The sequence below is a fragment of the Ictidomys tridecemlineatus genome, chromosome 2 (genome assembly GCF_052094955.1).
Source record: "Ictidomys tridecemlineatus isolate mIctTri1 chromosome 2, mIctTri1.hap1, whole genome shotgun sequence".
Classification (NCBI taxonomy): Eukaryota; Metazoa; Chordata; class Mammalia; order Rodentia; family Sciuridae; genus Ictidomys; species Ictidomys tridecemlineatus.
Window position 1 is genome coordinate 116991688 of NC_135478.1, and position 24005 is coordinate 117015692.

The 24005-nt window shown below is 58.1% G+C and overlaps 1 protein-coding gene across 4 annotated transcripts in view; it reads left to right on the top strand.

Moving 5' to 3' along the window:
• Positions 1–23999, top strand: part of Kiaa1671 (KIAA1671 ortholog) — a 123842-nt gene extending 99843 nt beyond the window's left edge. For all 4 annotated transcript variants that reach the window (XM_078039634.1, XM_078039635.1, XM_078039633.1 and 1 more), the window contains exons 6-8: positions 18211–18329; positions 21466–21700; positions 22750–23999. In XM_078039634.1, the coding sequence (XP_077895760.1) occupies positions 18211–18329; positions 21466–21700; positions 22750–22962 (567 nt within the window). In that variant the 3' untranslated portion in view covers positions 22963–23999. The remainder of the gene's footprint in view (positions 1–18210; positions 18330–21465; positions 21701–22749) is intronic.
• The last annotated feature ends 6 nt before the right edge of the window (positions 24000–24005 follow it).

Sequence of the window (24005 nt, forward strand, 5' to 3'; positions counted from 1 at the left end):
TGTGTCTGTGTGTGCGTATGTACATGTGTATGTGCATGTGTATGCACACGTGTGTGTGCGCGCGTGCATGCATGTGAGCAGCCTTAGTGCACTGACTGGAGGGGAAGATTCCATGAGATGGTGGTGCAGACGCCGCAGATGTCACAGCTGTCCCCAGTAGCAGGGTGGACCGTCCTGTTAGACCAGGACGCAAGAAAAGACCACTGACTCCAATTAAAATCAAATTAAAGCAAGCTTATTATTTCGACCGGCCGGGCTGCCTCTCCCTCCCAAAATGGCGGGAACAAGACAGCACCCCAGCTTTCCTGCAGCCCAGCCTTATAGCCCAGAAAGTTACACAAAAGGTGGGGGGTTACAGATAACAACACTCTGAGGAGCATAACACAAGTTTACATTTTTGCTGGCCCCGGCATCAGAATTTATGGAGGTCTTAGAGACTCAGAGAGGGTCGTTATCTGGCCAGGGAAGGCCAGAATTTATGAGGCGTCACTAAGGTGTAGGAAAGGGTTGTTATCTGGTCAGGGAAAACCGGACCTGGGTGAGTTCAGGGCACGGGCAGGCATTCCAAGTAGGTTCAGAATTTGCAGTAATTTATAGTAAAGCCGAAATTATCTTTTCTTGGTTTTATGGTGAGATGCCCAATTTTAAGAAAAGATCAGGTTGGGTCTGTCAGTCCGTCCCCTCCCAGGTGTGACAGCGAGTCCAGGAGAGCGGCATCCACTTGCCAGAGGCTGTGGCGTGGCATGACGATGGCACATTCGCTTGTGACATTTGCTGTACGCTGTCACTTGTCACTCAGAGACTGAGAAGTGCATGGCCAGGTGGTCTTGCCACCAGCTCCCGTGTCCCTGGGGCTGCCCGTCCTGTGTCGGGTCCCGGTTACGTGGTGCACAGTGCATTTACACAGATCTGGGATCGGGAGGGGCGCGGGCCATTGGACCCTCACTTCGGGCCCGTGTCCTCTGCATGCTTCTGCTGGTGGCGGCTCCTGTCCCCTCTCTGGCTTCACACTTTTGAGACTCACGTCCCACGCTTTAGTCCACAGATTCGAAGTCAGACGTGTGACTAATTAGTGCCTCTTAATTGGGGAAATATAACCTTTAAGATGTCATTAAAATGGCAGCCACAGAACGGAGGTGACTGTGCCCCTGCTGCGGCTGTGGGGGGTATCACTCCAGAGAAGGACCATGGGAGGCCCCCAGCAGCTCCCAGGTCTGCACCTTCCACTTGCCCAGGAGCCTGGCCACTGCCCTGCGCCCACACTGCCCGGTGGTGGTGGCCGCCTGCGTCAGGGCTGCTGAGTGCCCGGAGGCAGGTCAGAGCTCTGATGTGCCTGGCCTCTACGTCCCCCGGGAGGGTGTTACCTGTCCCCTGGCAGGTGTGGGCCTGGAGGCTCAGGGAGGTGAGGTCACACAGCAAGGGGCCTCAGGATCAGCTTTGACCTTGGCTTTGGACTGGAGCCCACGGGGAGAACCACAGAGCTGCCCCAGAGCCAGGTTCTGCAGCTCACAGGCTGAGTCCAAAGCTGCCCCGGCCCCAGTTAGAGGAGGAAGATGGGCAGGGGGCCCCGTTCCTTGTGTATCTGACGCTGTGTCAGGTGTTGTGTCAGGCGCTGCAGGGAATACGCCCTTTACGCAGCTTTCATTTCATTCTCTTTTTTTACACGCCCCCCCCCCCACTCACCATGCATGGTCTCTGTGAGCATTACACTTCCTGCTTTTTAGAGGAAGAAATTGATACTCAGAGACATTAAGCAGCTAACCCAAGATCACACAGCTAGTCAGCATCAGAGTTTGGCTGGTCTGGCTGATTCTAAGCCCCAACCTCTTTCCACACTGACTCAGACTTGCGTTTCTGACCCTGACCCACATCGGAGAAGGGATGATGTGAACCTGGAGTCCAGCTTCACAGAAACGGCCCCAGACCAGAGTCAGGTGGCCGGGGAGAGCTTTCTGATTGGGGGATGGGGGCCTTGATGTGGGGCCAGAGAGCAAAGCTTGCCTCGTTTCTGCCTCCACCAGCCCGTCTGTGCCCCAGAGGACCCGGGGCCCAGGTGCCCAGCCTCCTTCACCTGCTAGCCCTTCACGCGTTCTGATCCTGGCGCCTGTGAATCCTGGTGAAGCTCAGCGGACCTGAGGGTCTCGAGGAAGGAGAGGCTGGTGTCTGCTCTGTGTGCCTCTCAGGGGCAGAACCGAGCCCAGGGACGGCGCTCAGTTAACAACACAGGCCCCTTTCCCTCCTGGGGGACAGGCAGGTGGCCGGAGCCTCATCCATTGGGTACTTTGTGGGGACTATGGACAGTCAGGGTTGTGCAGCCACCGCCCACCGGATGTCAGTCAAGCCATGAGTCCGTCTCCAGGGCTAAGCTGGTGCCATGGATGCGGGTACCGTTCAGTCCAGGATCCCGTGATCCTGAGCAGGATGGCCAGCTGACGAGTGTCCACCCACCTGCTGACCCTGGCTGGCTGGGCATGGCCGCCGGGGTGTGGCGCTGTGCGTTCTGAGGGCTGGTCAGGACTCGGTTCCAAAACTGGTCATTAACGACCGCCACAGGCTCTTTCCAACAGGAAGGGACCCTTGAGTTCTTTCTTTTATAATCCTAGACAGAGATCAGCGGCCACTGCCTCCCTCGCCCAGGCCTCTCTGCCCTACTTCCCCAGCCCTGTGGGGTCCCTGCAAAGGGCAGAGGCTTTAGGAAGATCTCAGTCACGTGACGCCTGTGCTTGGTCCCCTGGTTGTGAGGGTTTGACAATACCAGGAAGCAGGTGGTGAACGGACCATGTGAAATGAGCCTCGTGTTTCCTAAGGGGACACGTCTGCACACCTAATTCTCAAAGCTGAGGCCGACTGACGGGCCAGCTGGGCCCGGGCCGAGGACTCCAGCTGAGAGCCGCTTGTTAGCCTCTAAGTCTGTTCTGCTCTCTGCCAAGCTGCTGCAGTCCCCCTCATGTCCTCATCAAGCGACGTCCTTTCACAGCAAAATGGAAGTCGCTCGGTGCTTCTTGGGAGAGACAGTCCTCTGCCAGGATCTCTCTGTAGCTCGCAAAGTTTCCAGCCAGAAAACGCACAGTGGACGGGACTGAGGCCCGGAGAGTTAAGTGGCTCATGGCTCAGGCCACACAGTTAAAAAGCCACAGCGGAGGCTGGATCCTAGATCGGAGGCCTACTCGCCTCAGAAGCTCCTGCGCTGAACCTGCCAAGCGGGTGGCTGCCGCTCACTCGGTGTCACCACGCATTGGTTCACTTTTCTTGTACTTGTCTCAAGTTAAACTGTTTGTGTCTTGATCAGTCAGGCTGCACTAAGCTATGCTGCAGTAACAAGCAACTCCAAAACTGCAGTGGCTCAGAACAAAAAAAGTCCAGGTTTCTTTCCTCAGGCCTGCTCACACTGGTCACCTTTATTTCAGGGTCTAGGTCAGTGGAGCCACTTACCTGGGGAAATGACCACCATGTGGCTGACCAAAATGTGTGGCCAGTCAGCCTCGGCTCTTAAAATTTCTGCCTGGAAACAACTGACATCACTTCCACTCAGCATTTCATTGATCAGGGTTTGTCACATGACCACACCCAAGGGGTATGTGATCCTGCTGGACAGGCATGTGTGCCCGGCACTGGTCTAGCTGCAGCCTCAGCCGGCCTTTATGGGCTCATTTGTGGATGTCAGTCACAGCTGGCCCACTTCCTCCTTCCCCATAGCATGAGCCACGCCTCTGGATCATTCCCCTCTGTCTCCTGGATTCCTGAAGGAGGCCCAGCCGAAGCTGCACACCCAGCCTCCGTGCAGCAGAGTTGGCTTCACCATCTCCCCACGGTTTTCCCCTGTCTATCATCCTAGAGGCGAGCCGGCGGCCTCAGTGGCGCTTCAGAGACATCCCGAGTCCTCTAGAGACCTTCCGCCAGTGTCTCCCAGCCCCTGAAGTGCTGCGGCAGCCCCGGGGCCTGTGTTCCTCCAGGTGGGCTGTGTTCTCCCAGTGCATATTGCACGTTCCATATTGCAGAAGCTTCCAAGATGCAAGCCAGCTGTGGCCGGGAAGGGCTGCCCCAGGAGCGCTCCAGGGAGCTCAGGGAGGGGGTCGGTCCCAGGGGCTGAGAGCCCACCTGCCTGTCTTCCCTGGAGGGAGAGGGGGTTCCAGAGCCACGCAGAGAGAGGCACCCACCCACCCCGGCGCCAGAGAAGCCGCGGAGGAACCACTCGCAGGGTTTAGTGGGATCTCCTGAGCGTGTGTGCTGTCTTGTCTCAGTCGGGAGTTCTGGGGGATGATGCTGGAAGATATTTATAGCAGGAGCGCTGGTTGCCTGCGGTTCTCGGAGAGGCAATTAACAGGAAGAGCTGGGCCCCCTGATGAGGCCGTCCCTGGAGGGCCACAGGAAGACGGAGGCTTGGCAGCTGTTTGCTGCTGTGAGGAGCCACGGGTCAGAAGCGGGTCTTCCTGGCTGGGCACGGTGGCCCACGCCTGTCATCCCAGCCACTCGGGAGGCAGAGACAGGAGGATCGCAAGTTCAAAGCCAGCCTCAGAACATCGAGGCCTTAAGCAGCTCAGGGAGACCCTGTCTCTAAATAAAACACAGAATAGGGCTGAGGATGGAGTTCAGTGGTGGAGGGCCCCTGAGTGCAATCCCCGGTACCTTAAAAACGGTCATTTGTTCAAGATTGCGAGCAAGCTGCAGACCTCCCTGTCCCCCACTCCTGGGGACAGACCTGGAACATCCCGGACCCCTGTCATTCGGCATTTGGATCGAAGGGCGTGGGGCACCTGCACTCTTGCAGCCCCTCTGGTTGCTTAGCAACCGCACATCCCTGGCTGTGGGCATCCGAGTTGTGGGAATGCCCCCACCCCCCACCGCTGGGAGGGCATGTCATCCAATGACACACGAAGGGACAAGTCAGCCCTGGCACAAAGCTGCCCACAAATTGCAGAATCCCATCCCTCCCCAGAGCCTTCCAGGCCATAAAAAAGATCTCACAGGCCTGGCAGGGTCCTGAGCCTGGCTCTTTTGCAACACCCACTTGAATCAGGAGTTTTCCATGCTGTCCCTCTGGGCTGGGACCAGCTGCCCTCCTGGCCCCCGGGATCTGGCTTTGAGATGGATTCCGATAAATCCATCCTAAATCGAAAACCCCACTTAGTGGAAAAAGCCTTTGGAACACCTGGCCTGCCAGCCCTCCCCGCTTCGCCCACCTTAAACCTGCTCAGAGCACTGACTGGCCTGACGTTTGGGCAGGAGCGTCAAATGTGATATCATATGACAGACTATTGACATTCTCTTGTTGTTTAGATTTTCTCCTTTTTGTATGGGGATGAACCCAGGAGTGCTTTGGTGCCTTATCACCAAGCCTCATCCCCGACCCTTTTTGGCTTTTTACTTTAAGACAGGGTCTTACTAAGTTGTTGAGGGCCTCTCCACGTTGCTGAGGCTGGCCTCCAACTTGTGATCCTCCTGCCTCAGCCTCCTGAGTCTCTGGGAACCCAGGTGTACTCCACTGTGCCCGGCTCTTGTGTTACTGATTGAACACTGAGGGTGGATCTGCTTTCACACCGTCGTGAAGACGAGGGGATGGGGGGGCATGACTCAGGTCCCATCTGGTGACTCTCGAGCTCTCCCGTCCCAGGCACCGGCTGAGGCACTGGAGACAGTGGACAGTGGCAGTGACCCTCCACCTCGTGGGGCTGCCTGCTCACACCACCACAGGGTGCTTCGAAGGGCTGGAGGGAAACGCGGGGCCTGGGGGTCTGCTGCTTGGGGAGCCCAGGGAGAGCCCGGCACGGGCAGGCGTCCCAGATGCTGAGCGCGGGCGAGTGGGCCAGAGTCGCGGCAAGTTTGTAGCAAAGCTGCAGCTGCCTTTAATTTGGAAATGAGTTTGTCATTATTCGAGGAAGTTGACACATCCAAACATCCATTCTGCAATGAAAAAAAACCCAGCTATGAAAAGCCGGCAGCCCGCGCAACCCCCTCACTGCCTGCCCGTCTCCCCTTCCTTCCTCTCGCTGAGGATCAGGCGGTGAAGTGCACGGCGCTGGGCTCCGCACATCTGCTTCCAGATCCTCATCAGACCACTGTGTTCCCATGCCCGGGCACCTTCGTCACGCGCACCTGACGGTCCTCTGCCCTGCTTGCCTTGTACTCTAGCCAAAGTGGGTGCACCCTGTCCCCAGGCCCTGTCCCAAGTCCAGATGGCTCAGGCCAGCCAGTGGTCTAGAAACCCCGGGCTCAGAATAGACTGGATCCAGTTTATCCTTGTTCTGTCGCTCGGGTGCTGTGTGACCTCAGGCAAGTGAATCAACCTCCCAAAACCTTGGTTTCGTCATCTGTAAAATGAGAATGGTAATAGTCCACCCGTGTCATAGGTTTCTGCTTTTTAAAAAAGTATGATTAACGGGTTTTTAAAACGTTCCAAGCTTTTCCTTGTTTGCCACTCTGATCCTTATCCCCTGTCTTTACCTCTGGGCAGTGTCCTGGTCCTCGCAGCAGTCACATGCCTTCTCCCCACCTGTCCACTGATGCCCAGGCCCGTCCTGCTGCTCTGACGGGGCGTCCTGCCCCCCGGGTTCAGGGCCCCTCCTCCCTCCCCAGTGACACTCAACCCTAGGGACAAAGCAGTTCTAGAAACAAAACAGAGTGGCCCTGCTGGGTGCCATTCAGAAATAGCCCCCACCCCAGGGTCCACTGAGCCACACGAGGGCCGTCCTTGTCCCCATGGAGCCGGTGAGGAGACCGAGACCCTGAGCCATGCAGGGGCTTGGGGTCCGGTCTGTGTCCTCCTGGGAATCACTGAGCTGCGGCCACTGGTGAGCCCAGCTGCGGGGTCCGGGTTTTCCTGTAGGAGCCGAGAGGAGCCTTGGGTGTGTCCCCACCAGAGGACGGGGACCTTTGGCTCTCACATGGCCTCCTAGTGACCTGGCCTGGGACGGGGTCCTTGTCACCCTGCTCCTTCCCCTTCTCCGCCCACCCCCTGCCCCTGCCTCTGTCCCCTGCCTTCCCGCCACCTCCTGCGGCTCTCTCTTGCCCCCTCCGATGCTCACCCGGCACCTGTGTGTGCTGGGCCCTGGGGAGGTGGGGCCAGAGTGGCCCCAGTTCTGCCTCCTGCGTGCTCTGCAGAGCAGGTTCCTGCAGGTAATGGAGGAGGCCCCGCAGGTAGAGGCCAGGCAGGGTCCAGGCAGAGGATGCAGCCGGGGACAATGCTAGCTTGCCACCAACGCGTCCATGGCCTTGTCACCAGGGTGGGTGCAAGGGCAGCAGCCTGAGATGGCCTGGGAGGGGACCTAGGAGGAGCTGGGGCTTTCCCCAGCCTGCAGGAGGGAGCACAGCCCCAGGGCCTCTTGCTGGCCTGGGTCAGGGCGGGGAGGGGCTCCCGAGGTTGCCCCCGCCCAGGGTTCTCGCCCTGGCCTCCGTCCCTCTCCTTGGCGTCTTGCTGCCGTAACTGCCGAGCTCTGCCCTCCGTTTGCTGCCAAGCCTTTCTTTCCGGGAAGCCAGGGCGGTCCCTGCTGCAGAGGGAGCGTAGCCTGTGATCTGTACCAGGAATTCCTGAAAGCTCCTCTGCCCATCATCCGCCCCCTGCTTGATGACACCTGCTGGCTGCGAAGTCAGAGAGAGGTTTCTTCTAACTCGCAGCCATCGGAAAGAGCGGTCATTTCCTGAGCATTTAGTGCCCGTCAGACACTGCGTTCAGGGCTTCCGCGGATCATGAGCTCCTGTAGCTGCTGGCCTCACTGCTGGGCATTGGAGTGATGTGTGCTATCACTGAGGCTCAGAGAGGTGAAGTGACACACCCAAGGCCACACAGCTTCTAAGTGCCAGGGAGCCAGGATTGCGCTTGGGTGTGGGTGGCCCCGGCACCTGCCAACCTGCGCCTCTCTCTTCCCAGATCCCCTGTGACCACTATGATCTGTACTAACATGCCATCCTTTTAGAGGTGATGTGCTGCTCTTCAGTTCTTCGAATCTTGAGGAATTCATGGGAGGTGCAGAGTGGCTTGGGATGCCGGCCTTGAATCCTGTCACCTCCTCTTTCCCAGAACGCCCCTTCCTGCCCCTGTCCCTGGTGTCCCCGCCTCTCACCTCTTCCTTCTCTGTGCCCTTTGTCCTTGTCACTATCTGAGATGGGACCTGGGCTCTCACCCCCTAGGTCTGGCCAGTTCCAGTGTCTTATTTCCATAAACGCATCTGCCGCTCTCCATCCCTCTGCCCAGGCCAGGCCCCGTGGCCTCTGTCCAGCACATTGCCTGCCCTTGGACCCCAGGCTCCCCTCTCTCCCCTCCAGTCCCCATGCAGCAGGTGGCGAGCGAGCTCTCTAGGTTGACCCGCGTGTGCCGCACGCGCCCTGCTGGCCTGCATTCCACCCTCTGACTTCCGGGCACTTAGCTTGTTTCCAGTTTCTCTCGTAGATCATGCCGGGACTGCTGGATGCCCACGGTCACGCATCTGCTTCCCCAGAGTGGCCTTCAGACTGGCTCCTAGAGGTGGGGTCACCGGGACAGAGCAGGGTGCCCTGCAGCTTGAGGACATGGCTTGTGTCCTGAGTCTGAGGTTGTTTCTGTGTGTGTGTGGGGGGGGTCAACCCTCTGGCATCGGCTGGCCTCGGTGTGAGCACACATGCACACACGTGTGCATAGGCATGCACACCAGTGAGCACCCAGGTATATGCACAGATGTGTGCATGCGTGGACACAGGCAGGGTCACGTTGCTGGGCTATGCCAAGCCCCCCGTTCTGGCCATATGAACAGAGCCCCAGGTTCACGACACTCACTGAAACCTGCCATCCAGACACCCTCCCCCCTGCGAGACTCCCGGGCCAATGCAGCAGGCGAGGTCACGGGTGGAGTGTGCTTAGCCCACACAGCGTGGCGTGACACCGCCACAGTTCCCAGAGTCTGCGCTGTGGGTCCCAGGTGAGCAGAGCACCAGGGCGGAAGGTCACCCGAGGGGGCAGACAGCTCAGGACATAGCAGCAGGAGGCCCGCCTCCCGTCACCCAGGCAATCCCTCCAGTGAACCCCTGCACTGGGGAGGTGGGCCTCACCTGGTCCTCTCACCTCCTCGGGGGCCAGCTCTCCTCCAGGGCAGGAGAAGCTCCCCTCTGGCCCCTGCTCTGAGCCCTTGGGCTGGGCATGCGGCCACACCCACGCAGGTCTCAGGCCCGGCACCTGCGTCCCCAGCCTGTTCTCTCTGTGACCTTGCCTTCCCTGCTCTCTTCTCCTGTCCAGATCTGACCCCCTTCCTAGGCCCAGGTCCTGTCACAGGGCCCCCCACCAGGCTCTCTGTCACCCGCTGCACCAGCCCCTCTGTCTGAGGCCCTGGAGGACTTGTGTCCTGGCATAGGAACCTCCATCCTCCAGTGGAACCCAGGATGACAGCGTCACTTAGGAGTCCTCTGCCCTGGCTCTTTTAAACCCCTCTCCAAGGACTCGGTCACCTTTCCCTCTTTGCCCTTGTATTTCCCCTTTGTTGTGGTGAATGGCCAGTCTTCGCCCCCTACAGTGATGAGCTGTGGTTTCTGCAAGGGCAGCTCAGTAGGGTTCACTGACCCTGAGCACCGTGCGGCAGCTACCACCCCTTTGCGTGTGAGCTCCTGTGAGGTGTGTTTAGGGCGGTGTGTATATGGCGTGGTGTGTATGCATTCGTACATTACTGTGTGTGGTGTGTACTTGGGCATTGGTGTGTACATTTACATGCATACATATATTTTGTTTTTTGAGTTTTGGGGGGTTACTGGGGATTGAACTCAGGTGCCCTTGACCACTGAGCCACACCCCCAGCCCTATTTTGTGTTTTATTTAGAGACAGGGTCTCACTGAGCTGCTTAGGGCCTCGCTGTGGCTGAGGCTGGCCTTGAACTCTCCATCTTCCTGCCTCAGCCTCCCAAGGCGGTGGGATGACAGGCGTGTGCCACCACACCTGGCTTTTGTGTGTGTGTGCGTGTATTTTGCTGTCTCTTTGTGCCTCTGTCTGCATGGCGTGTGTTTGTACTGGGTGTGTTGGCCATGTAGTGTGTGGTGTGTCTTTGTGTGTACTCCCCTCTGTCTGCAGGAGGCTGTGTGGACATCCCTGCTGGGTGACTAGCAACAAGCAGGGCTGGGGCTGCTGGTGTTGACGCTGGACCCTCTTGGTCCCTTCTGATCCTGATGAGCTGGTGGCTGGGGGAGGATTTGGTCCTCAGTCAGGAAAGACACACCCGTCCTTCTCTCCCGTTCACACTTACACATCCAGGCTGCCATCCTGTCTCCTGACGGCTGAGCCCTGGCCTGAAATAAACCACGGGAGAGAGATTTTGACATGTGATGGTTTCAAAAAAAGAAGTCAAGCTTGGCTCGGGCTGTTTTAAGAATCCCTCCAAGAGAAGCCAAGTCAGGACGGTTGGGAGCGGATTCCACGAGGGGAGCTGCTGGGGACCAGGAGACGCTGTGGGCCTGGCACAGTGAGCCTGTGTGACGAGCCACAGATGTCACAGGACACCAGGGAGGTGGAGGAAAACCCACCTGTCCCTCCTTCCCGGGCACTCAGACCCCTGCAGATGCTTCTCCTGTGACCCGGTGGGTGCTGTGCTGTTCAGGTGTCCCACTCTTGTGACCTCGCCTGCCTCTGGAGCACGTCACTCATGACACCTGCCTCAGCAAACGGCATGCCACGTTCCGGCCGCTTTATGATCTAGTTCATTTTAAGAACTCCTAGTTCCTTGGCTCCTCTAAGCCTCACACCCGTAGGCCTTTATTAAAAGAACTTGGGACTTAAAAGGAAAATCAAATTAGTCTGTGTCTACCCAAGAGATTGGCAATGATTCTAGAATGTTCTGTTTCCCCTCCCTCCTGACTGGGGAGACCGCCCCTTCCCTCAGGGCCAACGGCTCCTATTGTGCACCTTGAAAAGATGTGCCCTCTCGGACCCGGGTCCTGCTGTTTGTGGGTGCTGGGCACACGGTGTTTCTGTCCCCCCATTCTGTCCACAGCCAGCGGGGATTTAATTTGAGGTGAAAATGGGGTCCCTCCACGCACCAAGAGGGCTGGGGGGCCGCGGCTGGGTCTCAGCAGGAGAGCGCTTGCCTGGCTCTCGTGAGGCCCTAGGTTCGATCCTCAGCACCGCATAAAAATAAATAAATAAAATAAAATAAAATGTGCGTCCGTCAGCAACTAAAATATTGAAAAAAAAAAAGAGGGTCTGGTGACAAAGGGACAGTGGCAGTACTGCTCGGAGACCCTGGGGTCGTTCCTGCACCTGCCCACTGTCGGCCACTGTGTCTCCCTGTCTGCCTGAACTTGGCCATGAGGTCAGAGGGTGCACAGACCCCCTGGGGGTCCCCACCTCAGCCCAGCACGGTGACTTCCATGCTGGGTCCCAAGGACAGCCCTGGCTAGGGGAGGCGCTGCCTGAGCTGGGCTGGGCAGACGGGGGCAGCCTCACCCCTGCGGTAGGGTGGGGGCCGGGCCCAGATGCGGAGCCCTGCAGCCCACTTCTCAGCCTGGACTCTTGGGGTGGCCGGGAGGACTCGCTGGGGCAGCATACAGTTAGTGCCACCTAAGTGCCCGCGGTTGTGTCATCCCCGTCTGACCTCTGGGAGCTTCCCGGCCTGCATCTGTGAACCGGGATGTGGATGGTAGTGTTCTGGATCCTCAGGTCGCCGTCTGTCCCGGGAGTGCCGCAGTGCCCGAGTGTCCCCTGTGACTGTCACAGATGACTCCTGACCTGCCGTGGCTCAACATGGGAGTTTGGGACTTCAGGGTGCGAAAGTGTCCCCACACAAGTCTTCTGCTTTTGGCTTTTAGTTTCTAAGAATTCACGCGAGGTGGTTGGTTCTGAGACTGGCTTGGCAGGTGGTTGGTTCTGAGACTGGCTTGGCAGGAGGTGACCGCCCGGCCGTGGCGGGTGTGGACCTCTGAGAGTGGAAGGGCCCGGCCGAGGGGGACGCGGTTGGTGGCGTGTGAAGCGCAGTCCCAGCCTACGGTCTTTCTACCTTGGTGTCATTGGGGTGTAATCCCAGGGGCCTCCGTGTTCTTGTCACCCACTTGCCCGTCCCTGACGCCCCGTGTGCAGGCCCCAGGTGCCTCTGGGTCTCCTGGGTCAGGGAGCGGCCCCCAGCCCAGCTGTCCTTTCTGTTTATAGCCTCCATAGAGGCTCCTGCGGCCCAGCTGCCAGCACTGCTCCTGTTACTTCGGGTCACACCCGTGCCCTGGAGACAGCTTGTCTCTAGCAGCCTGTGCCATGGCCCCGGCCACAGCCGTCCCCCTGCAGAACCACGCCTGCACCCTTTTGTGACACGGCTCCTTCCCCTGGTGACCTACAGGGTAGCATCTGACTGGCATCCAGGTCGGGGGACACTCTGGGCTGGGATAGGCAGCCCCAGTGGTTCTTGGCTGAATGGCGGATGGCCAGGCCACGTCTGGACCTTCAGCACTTTGTGATGATGTTGGTCAGAACGTTCCGGGAGCTGAAGGGCAGACACCAGCATCATCACGGGGCTGGCATCTGCTTGGCACCCACCGGGTGCCAGGCGTGTGGGAGCCTCGCCAGGCCTTCCGCAGAGTCCTCCTGACACCCCGTTTCACAGAGGGGAAGGTGGAGGCCTGGCGAGGGTGGGTCAGAGCTAGGGAGGGTGGAGCTGGGGCCGCCCCTTGGACGGCTTTCCAAGGCGTAGGGATGGGCACGTGGTCAGCGCTCAGCAGGTCGTCCCTGGTCGGTACCGTTACTATGACTGGGTGGCCGTGTGCAGGTCTGACCCCGACCCAGAGCAGGCAGAGCTGTGGGCCTCCGAGGTGCTGGGGTGGAGCAGGAGTCCCCAGCCTGGGCCCGTGACCACGGTGCTCCCTGCGGCTGGGTGCAGAGTTGCTGCGTGGGGAGGGGACAGCTGCAGGGGAGGTGATGTGCCTCGTGAGGTGCTCAGAGCCGCTGTCAGGTCTGGGCAGCCTGGCATGGCCCTGACTCAGGGCTCTTAGGTGACTGTCAGGTGTCCAGGAGGCTGCAGGCAGGGGGCTTCTCCCCCCTGCCCTCCCTAAGCTCACACCTGCCCACTGCAGGAGGCGGGTATATATAACATTTGCAGAGACACGTTCTCCCCACAAATTTATTTAACAACTACTAGAGGCCAGGAAACACCCATGGGCTGCCAATGGAAGTGCCCCCCATCTTCATGCAGCAGACAGGCTGAAGGGTGCAGATCGATGGATCAGGGATCAGCAGCTACTGTCTGAGGGCCAAGCGCACCCCACCACTGTTTTGTAAGTAAGGTATTACTGGAGCCCCGCCCGGCAGGGACAGACACCATCAGGGCCCAGAAAGCCCCAGATCCTTACTCTCTGGTCCTTTATAGAGGGGTTGCTGATCCCTGGGGTAGTGAACAGTCAAGAGCCCCGTCCATGGTGGGTGTCTCGTGACAGTGCCAGGAAGCGGGGGCTTCAGCAGCCTGGATCTCATCCTTGGATCCCATCTGGGTGTGGAATTCCATCTGGGTGTGGAATTCCAAGTGTGGATGCGAAATAAAATCAGTATCAGTGACAAAGAGGCAGCCCGTGGCCTCACCTCTTGTGATCTATGCACCTTGGAACCTTCCAGATGTTCTTCTTGGCTCGTGGTCACACAGAGGTGCTGTTCTTACTGGTTTTGCAGCGTGGCTTTGCGTTTGCCGGTGTGTGCATGCCTGTCCTGTGGCAGCACGTCTTTGCAGCTGTCATTGTTCTCGTATGTGTTGACTTCATCCCGTGAGTTCCGTTTTGCACAGTCTCATCCTTAGTCATGTGGGCTGTTCCCGGGACTTTGGGTCATCGATGATCGGTGCGGCTGGTGGCTTCTGTACTGATGGATCTTGACGAGCGGGTCTCATGGTTTCCTTGAGATACATCCTGGCATTAACCCTGCCCGGTCAGCTAGGCTTACTCGTTTTCCATTTGGGGACGGATATGGAGACTTGGTGTAACCCCTGGAGGGTGCATGTCAGCTGGGCCTCCCCAGCATGGGCCTTCCGGGGCTGCTCACCGTGGTGCCTGGGCTGGGCATCGCTGGCCTGCAGGACGGGCCTGAGTTCCCACCTGCCTGCGGCTCTGGGGCTGGTGAGCTGTCTGGGCAAGTGGGGCTCAAACCTGCCAAGTTCCCGAGGTTTCAAAGGCATCTTCCTTCGCTCTGCTCATCAGCACCTCCTGAGCACCTGGAGAAGACGGGGCTTGCAGAACACCTGGGGCTGGAGGGCACGTTGGCCGGGAGCCCAGAGGCTGGCTCCGAGTCTCCTCATTGAGGAAGTGCAGGGTTGGGCTCAGGGGATCCTGAGTTGGGCTCAGGGTCTGACTTCTACCAAGGGCCCACGGGCGGGGACTAAGGGTGCCCCTTCCCCCTAACTCGCCCAGCGCATTTTCAGACCCCTCTGCAGATTCCGGCCCCCTGCAGCCAGTGACAGGAGCCTGGGAAGCAAAGCCGAAGTGCAGGATCATCTGCCTCCGCAGACTCCCAGAACAGACACTTGGAAGGTTTAGAGGCAACCACGCCCTTTTTGGTGGTTGATCTCAAGGCCTCGTGGCCCTGGGAGCCAAGCCCAAGCCCTGCCCATCCCAAGTCCTGCCAGGGCCTGGGAGCAATGGCACATGAACCTGCAGCAGGTACAGGGCCACCAGCACACAAACCCGAGAAAGTGCTGATAAGCAGTGCAAGGTGCACTCCCTCAGGTCACTCGGGCCCCTGCTCTCCTCCCACGGTTCTGTGTCACAGCGTCAGGACTGCAGTGGAATCCACCCTAACACCTTCAAATACTTTTTATGTCTGAATGAGGAGACTCAGAGAAGTTAAGAAACTTGTCCAAGGTCACACAGCTACTGTGTAGTGGAGCGTGGATTCAAATGCAGGTGTTCTGGCTCCAGAAACAGGCCCGTCCAGGGAAGACTGATAAACTGGTCGATTACAATCATTATTTTATGGCCAGAAAATCTACGGTAGTACATCTTGTAACTAGAACGTTCCCCAGTGATAGCAACGTGCTGTCACCTGTGCTCTCTGAGAGGGTGGCCATAGGTAGGTGACTGTGATACCTTTAAAATATGGATCGTACTCCCGAGAAACTGAATGGCTAATATCAGTTGATTTTAATTAATTTAAATTGAATTTACATAGCCACGTGTGTTTAGCGGCTGTTATATCAGCACAGATAGAGACCTGGGGTCCAGGGGAGGGGGGAGCTGGGCTCCTGAGCCAGCCTTGGGGGTGGGGCTTCTAGGGAGGCTTCGCTGGAGGAGGACCCTCAGGGTTGCGTCGGCTTTGCCACTAGGGGGCGCTGCAGCAGCCTGGAGCATCCCAAAGACTGAGACCACCAGGGACGGGAGAGGCCGGAGGAGCCAGTGGGAGCACCTGGGGGAGAGGAGGGCTCTGGGGGGAAGGGGGCTGCCCCCTCCAGTGAGGGTGGAGCCTGCTGCGTCTCCCGGTGCTGGGGCTTTGCTTCAGGAACATGGGAGCTACGTGACCGAGCAGGGGCCCTACCGGCTCCGACTGAGCTCTGGAGGTTGGATGGGAGACAAGGATGTTCGGGGGGCTGAGGTGATCCCGCCCCAGCTCTTGCAGGGGTGGAGAGCTGATCTCCTCAGGATGGAACGTTCTGGAAGGAGACACCAGAGGTCTGAGGATCTGTGCCCTGTGGCAGGGGGGCATGGAAGGAGTCAGGGACACTGCCCTCAGGACACTAGGCAGTGGGGGGAGATGACCCACCCTGAGGATTTCAGATCCAAGCCTTCCTCGTCCTCAGCCCTGGGGACCCATCTCGGGGGGCTTTGGAGAGCTCTGCCCAGCTCCTTCACCCTCTGACCCTGGAGCCTGAGGACCATTCCAGTCATGGCCACTCCTGAGCACCTCCTGGTGCCAGACGCCAAGCCTGTCAGAGAGGGTCTCCTGGAAGGCCCCAGCAGCCCTGTGCTTCCACGGAGAGTGAGCTCTGGTGTGTGGCCCTGGGGCTGCCCACAGGGACAGTGCTGACCCAGGCCCCTCCCCACCCCAAGCCGAGAGCTGCCCCTGAGCCATTACTCCTGGGCACATCCCCAGGGTCAGCACAGGCCCAGCATCTAGGTTGCAGCCATCTGCAAACGGGCTGGGACAGTGGTGTGAGTCCACAGGGACAGCTCACAGCCCCTGAGTCCACGTGGACTGAGTAGGGAGTGGCCAGCCCCACCTTGTCCCTGAGACAATAGGAAACTGGGAGCTGCTCAGATGACCGCTCTGTCCCTGGGTGCCAAGGGTCCTGGGCCTCCGAGCACGTCACCTTTGAAGCAAAAAAGTGAGAGTTGCCCCAGCTTGGGCCTAGCTCCATCCTGGTGTGCCAGCAGCAGGTTCTGCCCGCAGCCAGGGACCTGGAGGGGACAGGGTGGCTTGCTCAGGAGAAGCCAAAGCCTTGAAAGTGGCCAGCGGTCTTCCCGGGGCAGCTGCAGAGTGCGCTGATGTAGCCCCAGGGACGTTCCTCATGCTGTCCATCCTGAGTGGGAAACTGAGAGTCCCAGAACCCAGGGGCCCTCTTTGTAACTTCTCTGCCAACCAGAGAGGGAGGCAGTGGCTCTCTGGTCACACAGCACAGCTCTTCCCCAGGTGCTTCCCTAGTGTCCCTGCTCAGCTGAAGGGGTTTCCAAAGCAGCCAGGAGCAGGCAGGTCCCCCATGCTTGGGAGGAACCCAACCGGTTAACCAGCTCTCCACTACTGAGCACCTACTGTGTGCCTAGGAGGCTCCAAGTGGGGTACAAGGACGACAAGGCAGCTGGAGTGAGATGTAGACTCCCGGAGCCGTGTCTGTGCTGTGATACCCCCAGGCCCTGGTACCTGACACATAGTAGCTTCCCTGTAAAGATTCGTTGAATGAATAGATGAAGTATCAAATCTGACCCGGTACAGATGAGCCACCTGGGCAAGACGCTCAGGGGAGGGGGGGGGAGTCACTGTGAGCCGCAGTGGCTTCAGGTGAGCATGATGGACAGGAAGGGGTCGGCACACGCAGAGCTGCAGAGGTGGGGGAGGTTGGAGGGAGTGGGGGGTGTTTGGGGGGATGCAGGATGAGGGGGAGGGGGATGGAGGGGGGTGGAGAATAGGTGGGGATTATACGCAACGCATGCGCAGTAGGTCAGGGGACCGTGGACGGGGTGATGAGATGGACGGGTCAGGGGCTGGCTCCCAGGGGCCGTGGGTTTCTGAGGAGGGCAATAGGGAGCCCTGGGAGGTTTTTGAGCAGTAGATGGGCCGTCTGCAGCGCACCCCCACCCCCATGCCTCCTGAGCCCAGGCGGAGCAGGGTCTGACGGTCCCCCTGGGGTGGGGGGTGGGGGCTGCTCTCATGGAACGTCACTCAGAGCTCGGACCGAAGCCTTTGGGTGGTCTCTGTGCCAGGGCCCATCCAAGGGCCTGGGCTTCTGGGTTCTCGGGGGCCCAGCTTCTCCCCCACCCCGTGAGGGCGACCTTGGCCGCAGCTGCTCCTGTGGTTTCCATGCAGGGAAAGGGGCTCCTCATTATCCACGAGGATGAGCTGGAGACGCTGCGGTCCAGTCGCCAGTGGGCATTTACAGGCTGCCCGCTGTGTGCCTGTGGCCACCTCAGGGGTGACCAGCACCCTTGCTCCCTGCAGGAGCTCCCGCTCTGAGGAGCCAGCCCAGGGCAGTGAGGGATGCCAACCAGGGAGGGCGGACGAGGGTCCATGCTCCCGGGCAGGTGGCTGTGGTGGGGACTCGGTCCAGCTGACTGCCTGGGTTTGAGCCCTGCTTTGCTGCCTGCGGACAAATGGATCGGCCCGTTGCCTTCCCCTCGAAGCCCCTGCCTTCTCATCCGTCCAGTGGGGGCTGAGGAGACCCTGTGGTAGGGTCGCCCCGGACTGCTGTTCCCTGAGGTGACGTCAGTCAGTAGCACACCCCGTTGTCTGGTCTGAGTTCCCTGCCCCCAGGGAAGCAGGGGCTGGGCTGCCCTTGGCAGACAAGAGGCCTCGGAGCCCTGCGGATGGAGGGAGGTTGGCCGGGCCACACTGAGCGGGCACGGAGGAGGGCCAAGGCGCCCAGCAGGACCCTGCGCCCCAGTGCTGGTGACCGCTTCCTCCAGCTCGCCTGTGTGCACACGGGAATCCCTGCGTCTGTGACCGCTTGGTCACTGAGTGTCCAGCCCAGACATCTGCGCCCACCTCTGAGGGCAGCAGGGGGCTGGGGGCATGTGTCCTGACCTGGGTCAGCCAGGGTGGGGCTCCCGGCCCTTTCTCTGATGGCCATCTCCCGTCTCTCTCGTCCCCACAGGACCACCTGAAGCAGTGCTTCTCCAGGCGACCCCCTGAGGCCAAGGACACAGACACCCTGGTGCACGAAGCCGATGGCCAGTATGGGACATGGGCAGACCAGCGTCAGAGTGGGGACAGGTAAGATCTGCAGTAGGACCGGCCACCACAGGGTATCTGGTTGCAGTGGATGCAGCGGCCCAGCAATTTCTGCAGCCCAGGTCCTCTTTGTTATTGTAAGAGGAAGCCATTCACATCAAAAAGAATCTTTACAAAGAAAAAATATATATATATATAAATATCAGATCAAATCTGGAGAATCTCCGATAGGCCAATCCAGAGACAGGGAGCAACTGAGGGCAACAGGAGGAGGAGCCTGCTGCACGTGGGCTGGGACTCCTCTGGGTGGCAGATACTTGGCGATGGTCCCAGGACTGTGTGGACGTGGTCAGTGTGGCTCACGGTGACCTTTGGGTATTTTGCCACTATAGACAATTTCAAAGAAAACAAAAACCACCTATAATCCCAGCAGATCTACCTTCATTCATGTTTTTCTGGTCTTTCTAGATTTCTCTCAGTGTGGGGAGGTGTTTACAAATGCAGGGGTGTGTCTCCTCCATGTTGCTTAATCAGCTGTGTCTGCTTAGAATCTCTGTTCATGAGTCGTGTGCGGTGGTGCACGCCTGTGATCCCAGCAGCTCGGGAGGCCAAGGCAGGAGGATCACGGGTTCATAGTCAGCCTCAGCAACTTAGCAAGGCCCTGAGTAACTGTCTGAAAATAAAAAATAAAAAGGGCTAGAGATGTGGCTCAGTGGTTAAGTGCCCTGGGTTCAATCCTCAGTACTAAAAAAAAAAAAAAAAAGAAAGAAAAGAAAAGAAACATCTCCACCATTCATGGCCAGTGGGCCTCAGTGGTCAGCCTGGCTCGGAGGAATATTCTGGCTACTGCAAAAGCCTGAGGGCTCTCAAGCATAACCAGATTGGGAGGCAAGCAGCTGTGAATCCAGTCCCACCCTGACTGGGTGCAGGACCCGGGTAGATGCCTTGTTTTCCCAATCACATGTTCCTCTTCCATGAAAGGAAGTGATGCCCAAGAACTGGACACGCCTGGGGAGTGGGTGGGCCACACACATGGTGAGCACTTCCCATGTTGATTAAATGTGTTAGCATTTAATTCTGTCATTCTGTGTTCTAGAAGAGAAATCAGGCACCTCAGCACATGGACTGGTAACCTGCATGGAGATTAGGTCCTGGCACATAGTAGGAGCTTTTGTGTAAAGTGCCTGTTCTTGTTTCAGAAATACATTTCTTTCTTCATCTTTTGGATGGGGTCGAGACAGTATAATGGCTTCATGGCCACTCTGTGGATCTGCTGTGCCTTCAGCAGCCCACTCAGCAATTTCTGCCACAGGCCCACCTCTATCTAGAGCCCTGGTCAACCCCGGCTGGGCCACCTCCCGCCCTCTGCTGTGTGACTGTTTCTGTGTCTGTGGCCCTCGTGCCCAGCCTAGGAAGCCGAGGCTCACAGGCAGCCCAGGGCCTGCCCAGGGTCACCATGTGTGTGTGGCTGAGCTGGATTCGAAGCCAGGTCTCCTATAGGCCCTCTCACTGTCAGGAGTGACCATCCCCCTCTACTGGGTCACATCCCATGACAGGTGCTGATTTGAAGCTGGGGTGAAGTTGATAGAATGGAAAATGGGTAAGAAAAAGGGGAGCAAGACAGTCCTGCAAATCTTTCTTTTTCTCTCCTAACCTGTGAAATTTAAAATAGGGTTTAGTTAGCTTCAGTTTCCTTAGAATGCCCTGCAAGGACGCTGGGTTATCGGGAGACCTAGACGTGGTTTTGCTCATCTCCTAAGTGACCCCCAGAGCCCCTTCCCCTCTCCAGGCCCCACATCCCCAGCTCGTAGACCAGGACCTGAGACCAGCCGGTCCCACCCAGCGCCCTGGTGGTGCGCGCCCCCTGCTGTCTCCCAGAGGTACTGCAGCGCCCCCAGAAGCTCCAGCCTTGGGCAGTGGCGCCATCTGCTGCCTGCTTGTTGATATTTCCCTTCTCTTGTGTGGGTTTGCTGGGTCCCACCCACATCCTCAGGGAGGCATCCCAGAGCTAACAAAAGCACCCTGGAATGCGGGACAGCAGGGTCGAGAAAGTTCTGCTGGCGGGTGCAGCTTGTGGGTCCTTCAGCTTAAGTCGGGTGGGCACCCCCTTCCTCAAGGGGAGGGCTCCCCAGGCCTGCAGCTCGGCTGCCTTGCCGATGTGGGTGTGTTCTGTGGAGTGCCGGGGATTTAATTGCTTGATTTCTGTATCAATTTTCTATCCTGTGTGGTTCCAGTTTTCCAGATGATACGTGAATATGATCATGGGAAGGGATTTGAGTGGTAGGAGAGGCTCATGAGGGAGGGTCCTGGAGTGCAGCTGCCTGGGCCATCCTAGCTCTGCCCCTTTGGGGAAGCAATGTTGCTTCTCTGTGTCGGGTTTCCCAGTCTTTAATATTTAATTTCATGAGGTTACTGCCACCTCACAGTGTGGTGGGCATCAAAGGATTTTAAATAACCCTCATAGGATCATGAAGAGGATTGAAGGGTACTGCGTGGCACATAGTAGGTGCTCAGTAAATCACTGCATGAGTGAGCGGGTGCCCTCCAGACTTCTTGGGTACCTGCTGGTGGCCACTGATCAGCATCAGAGACCCCCCCTTCCCCATACACACACAGATACACAGACATCATGTCATTTAAGATGTCCCGGTGGGTAGGAAAGGAGTAAAAAGAAACAAGAAATATAAGCTAACTCTAAAGCTCACAAAATTCAACCCACAGTTGATTTGAACAGTGTATTTGGTGGAACCCAACCCATCCGACTTGCTCCCGTCTCACCACGTGAGCAGCGCGGGAAGTCACTAGGGAGACATGGCCCGGTCTTTTTTGCGAAGGGTTAGATGGCCCCTGCGCACCTCGCGCTCGCGGCGATCCAGGCTCTCACTGGCCACATCGCAAGGCCCCGACGCCACCCGGGACCACACAGGGCTGGAGAGTCTTGGATGGCGCGGGGCCGACTGTCCCTGCCCCGCCCCTGCCCGTGTGCCCGGGGCACCACAAGCCGCGCCCGGCTGGCAGGTCCTGCGTTTCCGGGAGGCGCTGCCCCGCGAGGTCCCCACGCTGCTCCCCGGTGCCCACAGCGCCCCACCCAGCGGCTCTTCTGCCACCGCCTTTCCTTGAGGCTCGGGTCTCTGAAGCGCCCTCCGTGATCCGTCTGCCCTCCTTCCCTGTGTCCCAGCTTGGCCCCCGAGTCACCGTCTCCGGACAGCAGCACCCCGTCAGCGCGGAGACAGCCCCTCAGTGGCCGCTTATCCTCTCTGTCCTCGCAAACGGAGCCCGCCTCGGCCGCCGACCAGCGGAGCACCAGCGTGGACCGCTCCAGCTCCGAGCTGGAGTCCACCGACGGGGCGGACGGGCTGCCCCCACCGGAGCCCTGCGCAGCTGGCGGAGCGGACGACTTCTCCTTCATCGACGTAAGTCCTGGCCAGGAGCACAGCTGGGTGCCATCGGTCTTTTCCCTTTAAAGGGAGGTGCAAGCATCCCCCTGGAGACTCCCCTTCAGGGGTGGGCAGGGTCATGCCAGGGCCCCTGCGCTGGGTGCAGAGGGCACAGGGTGAGACGAGACCCACTTGGACCACCGTACACCAGCTGTGGGTCTCTGGGCAAATGTCTTCACCTCTCTGAGCCTCAGCTTCCTTATCTCTTTGTAACCTGCACAGTGGGCGCACAGCCTTACACACGGTCACATGTTCAGTTAAAAGTGATCTAAGCCCTCACCCACCAGGAGGGCAGAGGGCCACCTCCCTGCCCCCAGGGAACTCTCCTGAGGTTTGCAGTTCCAAGCACGAAGAGCCCAGGGTTGGCTCAGAATGATTGTGCCCATGTCCCCCCTGTCTTTCACAGAACAGTGTCCCTGGTGCCAGGGCGGTGGGTCTCTGCAGCAGCCATCCCAAGAACCAAAGCCCCTCAGGCAGGCATCCCTTGGATTTAGCTCCTTCTGGGTACAGGGCTCTGTGGCAGCCGACATGCTTGTGCGATGTCCCCAGGAGGCTGTGTGCCTAGTGTGTGCAGGCACGGTGCTGGGTCTCAGGCCCACTGCTTCATTGATTTTTTTTTTTTTTTTTTTTTTGGTACCAGGGATTGAACTCAGGGCCTTCGACCACTGAGCCCCATCCCAGCCCTATTTTGCATTTTATTTAGAGACAGGGTCTCACTGAGATGCTTAGGGTCTTACTTTGGCTGAGGCTGGCTTTGAACTCAAGATCCTCCTGCCTCAGCCTCCCAAGCCACTAGGATGACAGGTGCGAGCCACCATGCCCAGCTCCATCAATTCTTGTAATTGGCCTAGTGGTTCCTGTGGAGGGGTTTAGGTGAAGGGCATTTGGGTTACCATCGACAGGCTAGCCCACGTGATAACGAACTAGTGCCTCAGGGATCAGGAACCTATAGGCATCCTGCTGTGGATGCTCTCCTCAACTCACGGATCCTTTGCCTTTTTTCTTCCTCCTTGCCACCCCCAAAGCAAACCTCAGTCCTCGACTCCAGTGCCCTCAAGACCCGGGTGCAGCTCAGCAAAAGAAGCCGCCGCCGGGCTCCTATCTCCCACTCTCTCCGGCGAAGTCAATTCAGCAAGTCAGAGAGCCAGTCTCCTTTGGAGGAAGAGATTGATAGCATGTGGATGTTCAAGGACTCAACAGGTAGGCCAATGCCTCTGTCCTACCTGGTACCACATTGAACAGCAGGAAGGACCTAGGTTAAACTCTAGGGAGAACTTCCTGGTTTTAGAGGCATGTGAACATTAGAACACAATTAAATAGAAAACTGATTTCTGGTTCAGAAGAGCTTATTGGAAACCAGGCAAAAAATGTTCTGAGGGATAATATAATAATTGAGGCCCTTTGGGTTTCACAACTTAATAGGGGTTTACTCTTTTTGCTTTTATCCTTATTAAGGTATAAATTCACACTTATACCTTCTTTATATTTGTTTGCTGGTCTTTTCCTAAATGCTTGGGTTAAAAGATCATTTATTTTCAGTCTTTCCTAATGAATCACTTTAAGGCTATACATTTTCCTCAAAGGACTGCTTTGGCTGCATTCTGTATCAAAATCTGAGTTGACTCTCAAAGAACAGAGAAGAACGATCTAGGTAAAGGTATTCCAGGCAGCAGTGTCCATGAGATCTAAGGGACACACATGTGCGAAGAGTGTTCTGTGTGTCTGGGGACTCTCTAAGCAGTTTGGTGTCCCTCAAGCTGGGAGCGATGGGAATGAGGCTGGAGAGGTTGGCAGGGGCCAGGCCCTGGAGACCCTTGACGATGTGCTGAGGAAGTAGAACCCATCTGTAGGTGGAGAGCCACCAGAGATTTTAAGAAAAGCAAAGTTTCTTCAGGTCATGGGAACCAGGGCAGCTGGCCCGTGTGGACAGGAGGATGTCAGACCAGCCCCTGAGCCGGGGGAAGTGCATTGCTCCTGCAGATAGCCACCTGTCACCCGGGCTTGGAAGATCCACGTCCCCCTCTCCCATCGGTCTCTGTTGCTAAGGATACGTTCAAGTGCCTTGGGGGAAGGGGACTCCTCCCCGCACCTGTCCTTGGTTTTCTGGGGCGAGCTCTGCTAAGTCCCCTGGAGCAGGTGGAGGCCAGCAGGGACAGAAGCACACAGAGAGCTCCAGCTCTGAGGAGCTGGCCCAGGGCAGGGCACTTAATGGACACGCCGCAGCCCCTGCCTAGTCTGGGGGCTCCAGAGGCCAGTGCTCCCTGGTTCACCTCCCACACCT